The sequence below is a fragment of the Myotis lucifugus genome, unplaced genomic scaffold (assembly GCF_000147115.1).
Source record: "Myotis lucifugus unplaced genomic scaffold, Myoluc2.0 scaffold_121, whole genome shotgun sequence".
Taxonomy (NCBI): Eukaryota; Metazoa; Chordata; class Mammalia; order Chiroptera; family Vespertilionidae; genus Myotis; species Myotis lucifugus.
In genome coordinates, this window is record NW_005871169.1 from 2,504,448 (window position 1) to 2,514,613 (window position 10,166).

The following is a 10,166-nucleotide window of genomic DNA, read 5'->3' on the forward strand; positions in this document are numbered from 1 at the left end:
CTATAGCCTGCTCACGTTGCATGGTCTTGCGACAGATTGTCATGACCGTACTTCATTGTCCTTGCTTCAAGGGGTGAAAGTTTATTACACTTACAGTTAGCATCATTTCACCATCTGACTAACATGGATTAGTCTCATCTCCCAGATGAAAAGGTAAGGATTTTCCCTTATTTTGTGTCAGCATTGTTCCCCACCTGCAAAGGTCTTTAAGAATATCCACCTATAGGTAAATATAGATTTAGGTATCCTTTATATAGATGCACACACAGAAAAGGTGGGCAGTTTCATGTGGAAACTTGAACTTGTCCCCTTTCTTTGCATCTTGCTAATGGAAGATGAAGCCCCAGTATCCTGCCTAATGTCCTATGCTTTAACTCCTGCAAGTGGAATTTGTGCTACTCATTTGCTACATATACGAAAAAAAGATTTTCATTTTAGTCAAAGTTTTCAATTTTAGGAAGTCTATTTGTTAGAACTGAAATTACGCAAGGGTATGGACCCAGCTGGAATCATACTATGAAAAGAGCTGTTGTAAATTTTGTACGTTATTTTATTACTAGAGGCCTGGTGCACAAAATTCGTGCATGGGGGAGGAGGGGTCCCTCAGCCCAGCCTGCACCCTCTCCAATGTGGGACCCCTTGGGGGATGTCTGACTGCTGGCTCCTAACCACTTGCCTGCCTGCCTGACTACTACTAACTACTCTGCCTGCCAGCCTGATAGCCCCCTAACTGCTCCCCTGCCAGCCTGATTGATGCCTAACTGCTGCCCTGCCGGCATGATTGTCCCCAACTGGCCCTCCCCTACCAGCCCAATTGCCTCCAACTGCCCTCCCCTGCCAGCTTGATTGCCCCCAACTGCCTTTCCCTTGTGGGGCTGAGGGGACTGGGCAACTCCGGCTGGATGAGGCAGGGCTGAGGGGACTGGGTGCCGCCATCTTGTGGCTGTGGGCGCCACCATCTTGTGAGGGTGTGGCAGTCAATTAGCATATTCCCTCTTTATTGGCTGTGGGCACCACCATCTTGTGAGAGCATGATGGTCACTTAGCATATTCCCTTTATTAGATAGGATGTATCATCTATAATAATAAAAGGGTAATATGCTAAGTAGACTGGACGTCTTCCGGATCAGGGCCAGAGAGAAGCAGGTACCAGCAGCTGGGGGAAGGAAGGCCTACTCTTGCACAAATTTCCATGCATCAGGCCTCTAGTCTATATATATAAAAGCCTAATATGCTAAGTATCTGACCATTTGACCAGTCACTATGATGCAGACCACCAGGGGACAGATGCTCCAACTGGTAGGTTAGCTTGCTGCTGGGGTCCGGCCGATCAGGACTGGGACTAAGCGGGCGAAATGAGCCAGACATGCCTGGAGCCCTCCCTCGGTTCCTCCCCGGCCCCAATCAACCTGGCACCAGTGGGGTCCCTTAGCCTGGCTGCCCTCTTAATCCAGGACCCCTCAGGGATATTGGAGGCCTGATCCCCTCAGGCCAGGCCTCTAGTTTATTTAGAAAAAAAAAAAATGAAGTGAAGTCTACCTAAATAACCAATTAAGGGCTACATCTCAAGCATAAATAAGTTGAATTTATTGAGTTAACGTAAACTTGATTTTTGTGTCAAATTAACCAATAGGACCAAATATTTTTTAACTAAAACATAGTCTCATAAAATTGAGAGAAGCTATTATTAAATAAGACACCAAAAGAGTTTTTCAAAGATTTATTGAAGCAGAAACAGATTGGTCAGATAACTTGTTGGAAAAAAGCAGTTTTAATGGTATTCAAAAATACTTCTTAAAAAGTATTCTAGCACAAGCCTTCTTCATAAACTAGGTTATGTTGTAAACTTTTTTCTAATTCTCTTAGAAGTGTTGGTTCTTAAGAACTAGAGCTTATTCTTATTCCAAATCTATCTTGCGCTCCTGAAAAACTGCAGAAAGGCACTTGAAAGCTGTTTCTTTAAGATATGGATTTCCTTTTTATTCTTGCTGGTAATATGTTGCAGCACTGAGTGCATGCAATATTCACTCCAGATCATCGTGATGCTGAGTTTCATTGATGACCTGTTAAAAAAAATAAAATTCAAATAAAATATAATACTACATGCCAAAGATTAAATTACTCCATTAAGCATGACAAAGAAAAACCCTACTAATTATATGTAATTTATTGGGGAAGCTGGAAGGTTATGTTGGTTCTGCATGACCAGGGTTACAGCTGGGGGGGTGCAGGGGGACAGATACTATGTAAACCGCTCTTCACCCATAAGCAAACTAAGTAGCCAATGGAATATCAAGACTGAAAAACAACATTTTAAAAAGGCCTGTGTTTATGAGGAAGGATGCTGTAATAATTCTATGCAGCAAAGTTTAAAAACAATTATATTTTAAGTTTGTGTGCAAGGGAAGATTATATGAGGATTACAATCACTTTGGACCATTTTTTTCCTGGCACAGAGCTGACATGAAAAGGACTTGATCACATGGCATGCCCTTGTGTTGTGTAAGAGGGCCTAGGAGTGTTTAGGGAAGGCGGTGTGTCCAGGATCACGACATGGTAATCTAATGCAACAGTTCATAAAGCTAGTCTAGGAAGTGACTTAAGGAAGCTTTACTCCCATTTTAAATTAAGGACCATAGAAAAATCACTAATTGGAAGACTGTTATCTGCCTTTCACATCCAGGAGCCAAATACTTAGTTGGCTGTATATAGTGCTGGAAGAAGGGGTCAATTCTCTTTCTAGTTGGCACCAGTGAAACAGAAACCTCCCAAATCAGCTGGCTGTATCTGAGCTAGACTTATTGATTTAAAAGAAGATCAGCGCCTGAGATTACTCCAATTTTGATTTGAAGATACCAACCTGTCCATCTCTAGTTTCAACTGTCTTAATCAGAAGTGTCCTTTTTGAGTGGGTGTCCACCAGAGGGAGTGAATCCAGATTGGTTTCTGAATAAGAAAAATTGGCCCAAATGAGTAAAAATTAAATTTTAGCAAGACAAGTAACCATTTTCCCCAAAGAATTATGGTTTTTGTTCACAACTGTTTAAAGCACTACTCCCAAAATAATTCTAAAGACGATCACCTATTTTAAAACCCAGTCTGACAGCACTGGAGCGTCAGGATGAGATAAACTACTGCAGTGTATTCGCCAGCAGGGGCAACTCAGCAGAGTTTGCACAGAAGGTAAGACAGTAGTTGGGTTTGAAAATGGGATGTTTTCTAGAACTTTCTCTGGTATGGCATTTTTCAAGTATCATTTTTAAAACAAGTGCTTTATAAAGAGAATGGTTACAAGCTACTGAAATTACTCATAAATAGCAATCAAATGCTTACCTCTCAGGTTCAGGGAAGCAAAAGTGGGAAGAGGCAGAGAAATACAGTGAAATGTTTGAAAAATAACTCAAATGACAAGGAATAAATTTATACACTTGTAGTTTTCATCAAATAAGAAAATGTACTCATGTGTTCCTGAGGGATTTGCTTCAGAAGCATTTACCCCTGATTGATCTCATTGGTACATTTAAACGTTTTACCCCAAGCATTTTCTGCACAGGGGTGTGAGCTGGAGGCCTTACAGAGTGGGGAAAGCATTGGCTTTCAGAGAATCATAGCTTCAAATCCCAGCTCTGCTACTGACTAGGGCGAGTTGCTCAATCTCTTTGAACCTAAGGTTCTTTATTTATAAAAAGTGGTAGGTAAACAGCCACCTTGAAGAAATGCTCTAAAGAGGATATGAGATACAATATGTAAAGCGAGTGGCATACAACCGAGCAAATGGCAGCTGCTAATTCACACGCACTCGACCTTGTTCCATACCTGCTCTCCTCGCCTTCCAGCAGCTTCCTGTAGGTGGCAATCTCAATGTCCAGAGCCATCTTAACATTCAGCAGGTCTTGGTATTCACGAAGGTGACGAGCCATTTCTTCCTTCATGTTCTGGATCTCATCCTGCAGGCGGCCAATAGTGTCTTGGTAGTTAGCAGCTTCAACAGCAAAGTTCTCTTCCATCTCACGCATCTGGCGTTCCAGAGACTCGTTCTGCAGGAGGTGAGAAAGGCTTCCACTGTTACTTTCCAGAAAAACCCTGCTGTTCCCAGAACCATTTGCAGACCACTTGCAACCATTTCCCTTAGTGGCAAATGGCGAACACTTCGATGTTAGGTAAAGCATACAAGTACCAAGTCCCTCCTTAATAGCAGTCATAACGTAAGCTAAAACTTACAGATCTCAAGTGCTTTTTGGATCTGTCTTAACAACTCATTTTCTTTGGATGAAAATATGTATTTTTCTTCGTTGGGAGTTTTGTTCAGATGTCACTATGAGCTTGGTCAATTGAATGGGTCCAAATGGGCCATTTCCCCTCTTTTATTGTGTGTGATACTCACAGTTCCTTTAAGGGCATCCACTTCGCAGGTGAGGGACTGCACCTGTCTCCGGTACTCATTTGACTCCTGCTTCGCCTGGCGCAGGGCATCATTGTTCCGGTTAGCAGCCTCGGAGAGGTCAGCAAACTGTCAGGAAGGAAAGAGAAATGTAGATCACCCAGGCGACTCGATTCTAAGATTCCACCTTACCTGAGCAAATGAGAAAGCTTAAATGTCGCAAACAAACAAAGGCATAACACAAACCAATTTTTCTATTTTAAGTTCAAACCTCAGTGTCTGCCAAAATATGTCTAAATTTCTGTTTTGGACCATTCATTTTGTTCATTAGATTCCACAAATAAGTGAGACCATGTGAGAATGACATACTTTGATGTGGGGTTGGGAGGAGAGGGGAAGGGGGGGGGATGGGAGATATCTATAATACTGTCAACAATAAAAAAATATATTTAAAAATGAAAAGAATAATTACGTCTTGGAAACCAGAGAAAAAGTAATGGAATGCTGACGTCGATAGTTTCAAGTAGAAATTCATGCTATTACCCTCATTTTAAAAGTGTGGAGGTCAAGGGCGTGCTGTAGGGTTTACTCAGAATTAGAATCAGAGAAGAGTAAAGGGAAGGGAGTCTGCTGTGGGCGGAGAGGCTGGAGCAACAAATACTCCTTGGCCTTGAAGTTAGGGCCTGCTTCCTGACTGGAGCTGCAGGGCGTGAACACAGTGCGTTTCTTCTGTTCCATACCTTGGACTTGTACCATTCCTCAGCCTCCTGAAGGTTCTTGGCAGCTACGCTTTCATACTGCTGCCGGACGTCGCGCAGGGCAGCGGTGAGGTCAGGCTTGGAGACATCCACATCGATCTGGACATGCTGCTCCTGAATCTGGGCCTGAAGCTCATGGATCTCCTAAGGAAAAGCAAAAAGAACAGACAGCAGGTCAGCCATGTGGAGGATGGGAACAGCTTCCCTCATGTTCATTCACGGAAAGCGACTCCACTTACCTCATCGTGGAGTTTCTTCAAAAAGGCAATCTCTTCTTGCAAGGATTCCACTTTACGCTCAAGGTCAAGACGTGCCAAAGAAGCATTGTCCACATCCTATTTCAAAGAGGAAAGATGGGACATGGCGCATGATAAAGTCTATGGCTTATCTAATTTATTCATTCTTATTAATCACATGAGCTTATTGTCTTTATCATAAAAATGGCATTGACAAACTTATGACCTTCGAATACCAATATATTATATTTTCTTCTCATTAACAAATTTGAACTGGGACCCACTAGCTAATAGACAATTTAAAAATAAATAAATGTATGCCAACATGGTAAACTGTATTCCATGAATTGTTACTGAATCTACATTATACCAGTGAAGTGTTTTTTTTTTTTAATCTAGAAAGAGCAATGCCATCGTATTAATATTATGGAATAACATCAAGACAAGTGTTCACCAGGTCTCATACTTTAATACATGAGTCCATACAGAACAGAAATTCCTGCTTCAAAAGTTTTAGTGTATACCTGAGCTCTTTTTTCCTCCACTCAAATCACCTAAAACATCATTATGATCCAAAGCAAATGTGTAGTCATTTGACATTCAGGTTACAAGGCTAGATTTATACTCCAATTTAGATGGGCAATTGCAGAGATGCAGGACAGGCAAATCAGGAAAGAAATGTAACTCTGAACTGTATTTGCTTTGCTTTCTCTGCTGGACCTTCTTTTCCTGAAACTCCCCCGTCTCCTCCTATAAGGGTGTATCCATCCTTTTCACTTAGCACCCTGCCTGTCAATTCAGTTGCTTAGCTTGTTTCAGAATGACTAGTCAAAGCGCTTACCTATAACGAAACTACTGTCTGTGTAGAATTCTTGCTGCTCTGGCTCTCCACCTGACTTTTCACCATTTGTTAAGTGCTACATTCCAAATCAGAATGTATAATTTTGCAACTCAGATTTTATTTCCCCTCAAGGGAATGTCATGAGGATTTTTTATACCTCTTGTCTTACAAACAATTCTATTTGCAGTACAGTTTATAGCCTTACATTCTTAAAATGTTGAGACACTTCTATCACCTTCATGAAAAGTGAATGAGGAATAGGTGATGATAAAAAAAAAATGAGGCTGGGGAAAAATATTCTTTTTTGCTTGTTGTTAAACTCTAAAAGATGATATAAAAGATAATTTTACTAGCCTCTATAAAAAAGGGCAACGTGACACTTCATTAAAGAGAATATGGGAAATGTTACCTGATCCCTAAATAGACCTTTTATACTAATATTGTTTTATATTAACTCGCTTCTCTGAGGAAAACTTTAACAGATGTAATGATCACACACTGATGTATGTAAGTTAATTTGGCAAATGTATTTCTGCTTCAAATGTTATTCTAGACTTTGCATGTGAGAGCGCTGTTATACCCAATCCCAATAAGTGTTCAGGGGAATAAAACTGTGCTGGCAACTCTTTCTGCTTTTGGATTTCAATTTTAAGTTAAAAAATTCTTTAAGTCCATCTTAATTTGGAGGAAAAAAAATCACCCTTTAATTAAACTTCCATTCTTCAGCTTTAGGGTTAATTTTTATTTATAAAGAGAATACTAAGGACCCAATAATACAAGGACTCAATAAAAAAAGGCCTTTCCAAACGTGAGGCATGACTGTAGCTTTAAGAACTTTTCACATCACATACTTCACAAGTCTGGGCCAGATATTAGATAACGGATGTTAGCAAATACTTGTGTCCAATTAGAACTGTGCTTACATCATTACATATTCAATAAGAATGTAGCCTGTTGCAAAGCTTCTCTTAGGAACACAAAGACTCCTATTATTTCTCTTCAGAACCACCACACTAGCCAGAAGGTCTCTTTCTACATTCCATAGGGCAGCCCAGAGAAACCATTAATACCTTTCAGCCAGGGCACAGATGGCTCCTTTTCACCCTTATTAGATCACAAAATAGTTGTGCATAGCGATACTTCCATCTAACTTTACTGCCACAAAAGAACCTAAAACTTGTTGGTTTAATGCCAGTTTAACTAAGTTTCTTATGCTCCAACACGGTTACATTTTTAACTACAGGGCAGAATTGCGATTTTTGTGGCCTTGTAAAGTTAGCTAACTTAGCAAACAGCAATCTAACTCAACTTGTAACTGTTCGAAATCAGAATATCTACGTGTTCCAAAAATTGAAACGGCAAAAAAAACCTATTTTTGTAAGAAATTTGGAAACAAAGTAAAAATTTAAAGACTTTTTTATGTCCTAAGGGACGGTTTAAATTCTCCAAGGGTTTTTATCTGGAGGCACCAATCTGGCCTTTCTGCCACTAGGGGGCCTTGCGCACAGACGTGTGAAGGTTTGCATTATTTAGACTTGGGGTAATTAACTTTTAGAATTGCCCGCGGCCGTGGGTTCTTGGGGGGGGGGGGGGGTGTCCGGTAGTTGCGAGTGGGAGAGGATTTACAAACCTGTCGGAAAGACTGGAGGGTGCCCTCGGCTTCCTCTCTCTGAAGCATCTCCTCCTGCAACCTGAAACAGTTGCACATTAACCAAAGGGGAACTGGGAAACCGCGAGGGGCGGGGCGGCCACACCCAACCACCGCGTCGCGGCTCCGCCAGACAAAAGTTGGTGCGCCACCTCCGCAGGCTGCCAGCGAGCGACTGCGGTGTGAGAACTGCCATTCTCCGCAAGCTTAGCGGGACTTGGACCGCGGCGCGGCAAAGCAATCACGGTCGCCGCACGGACCTGCCAGTAGAATGCCGCCCCTCCACCCCCCGAGAAGCCTGGGCAGCCCTTTGTTTCTCTTGCTGCACAGCCATCCCTTCCTCCCACCTCCGCCCAGGGCTGGCAGCCCGCCAGAAGGGGCCAGGGAACTCCAAAAGTTTGCAGATGTCACGCTCACAGTTTGCAAGGGCCATCCACTCTAAAGTGGTAGTTTCAAGAAATCTGTAACTTGAAAAGGGCGCTCTTAGGCAATGAGGGGGAGGGGGAGAGGGGAAACGCTAGTTGCAACTGCTGGGCTCTGGGTGGGGCTGCGCCACCGCAAGCACAGCTCCGTTCCCGGCCACCCCCCACCCCCACCTCCCTCAGCCGCTGCGGACTACATCCCCCAGGGTGTGGCAGCCCCTGCGGGTAGAAGGAGCGTTCCCATCTCCCTCCCTCCCTCCCTCGGCCCCGCGTGGGCGCAGCCTTACTTTTCCCGGAGCCGCATTAGGTCCTCGGCCAGGTTGTCGCGCTCCACCTCGACGCGGGCCTTGTCGTTGGTGACCTGGTCCACCTGCCGGCGCAGCTCCCGCATCTCTTCCTCGTAGAGGTCGCCCAGGCGCGACTTGCCCTGGCCCTTGAGCTGCTCGAGCTCGGCCAGCAGGATCTTGTTCTGCTGCTCCAGGAAGCGCACCTTGTCGATGTAGTTGGCGAAGCGGTCATTCAGCTCCTGCAGCTCCACCTTCTCGTTGGTGCGGGTATTCTTGAACTCGGTATTGATGGCGTCGGCCAACGAGAAGTCTATGGAGTCCTGCAGCAGCCGCATACTGGGGCCACTGCTCCGCAGGCGCGTGGCCGAGGAGCGCGTGGCGTACACGCCGCCCGGGGACGAGGAGTAGACGCTGCGGCTGGTGCTGGGGCGCAGCGAGCTGCCCAGGCTGTAGGCGCGAGTGGACGAGGTCACAAAGCTCCGGCTGGAGCTCGGCCGAATGCCGGTGCCGGGGCCGCCGAACATCCTGCGGTAGGAGGACGAGGACATGGATCTGCTGGACATGACTGCGGAGGGTACGGTGAGCTGGGCGGCGTGGACGGCTCCGGGCGGAGAGGCGAGCGAGGGCGCGGTGGATGTGGGCGGTGGGAGCGCTGCTGCGTCTCTGGCGCGGTGACCCCGGAGCGAGAGTAGCAGAGGATCGGACCCCGCCCAGGGCGCAGTTTTTATAACCTGTTACCTTCCCTCCCACTACCGTCCCAGCCAATGGGGACTCGGCAAGTAGCGGGAAGGGTGGGCAGGGGGTTGGGGCGGGGGTTCCCTGGAGCCTTCCTCCTCTCGTTAGCTCTGCTCCTCGGAACTAAGCACAGTCCCGTTACTTCTTAGCTGGATTAGGACTTTTGGGGGCTTTCCTAATGATGGCCCGAGCGAGCTCTGCTCACCCCTGGGTCCTGAAAAAGGCGGCGGCGTCCAGTGGTGGGGGAACGCACCCAGAACCAGATCAAAGGGGTCCTGAGCACCGCGCCAAATAGGCGTGGGAGGAGGCCCGCGGGTGGGAGGGGCACGCGGGCAGCGGGCAGCGGTCGCGGGCTGGGAGCGGGCGAGTGGGTGGGGAGACCCCGAGCAAAGGAGCAGGAAGGGGGAGGAAGGTTCCAGCGTATCGGAAGGCGCTGAGAAGAAACAAAGAGCGCCTGAGATTGGAGCGCGAGGTGGTGGGCGCACGCCCAGGACGCACTCAGAGCTCGGCCCCGCGCAGCCGTGTGCACCGTGCGATTCGAAAGGGGTACAGCTTGGGCCCGCATCTTTTTCACCCTCTGGTTTTGGGGTTGCTGTTCAGAGACCTAGCAGGCGAGGTTCGGCTTTGGACCTCTGGAGCTGCTGGGCGGCGGCCGAAGACAGCTCAGGGGCATGGGGTGGGGTCGCTGAGTCACTGGCTGTGAGTCACCGCGCCCTTTGCCCGCCGAGATTGCGGGCTCCTAGCGGTTTTTGTGAACCGTTAGACGGGACTGACTCAGAGCTCCCCGGGGCCCGCGCTCAGTTTGTCCCAAAGTTTTACCCAACTTTAAGCTGGGCCTCAGATTTCTTGTTTGCGGTT

The 10,166-nt window shown here is 46.2% G+C and overlaps 1 protein-coding gene across 1 annotated transcript; it reads right to left on the reverse strand.

Annotated features, from left to right (window-relative positions):
* Window positions 1-1,705: 1,705 nt before the first annotated feature.
* Window positions 1,706-9,279, reverse strand: VIM (vimentin). The gene is made up of 9 exons (XM_006093732.3): window positions 8,574-9,279; window positions 7,847-7,907; window positions 5,379-5,474; window positions 5,122-5,283; window positions 4,385-4,510; window positions 3,816-4,037; window positions 3,334-3,376; window positions 2,861-2,946; window positions 1,706-2,063 (listed from the first exon to the last, which is right to left on the reverse strand). The coding sequence occupies exons 1-9, from the start codon at window positions 9,134-9,136 to the stop codon at window positions 2,025-2,027; spliced, it is 1,398 nt and encodes a 465-aa protein (XP_006093794.1). The 5' UTR covers window positions 9,137-9,279; the 3' UTR covers window positions 1,706-2,024.
* Window positions 9,280-10,166: the final 887 nt, after the last annotated feature.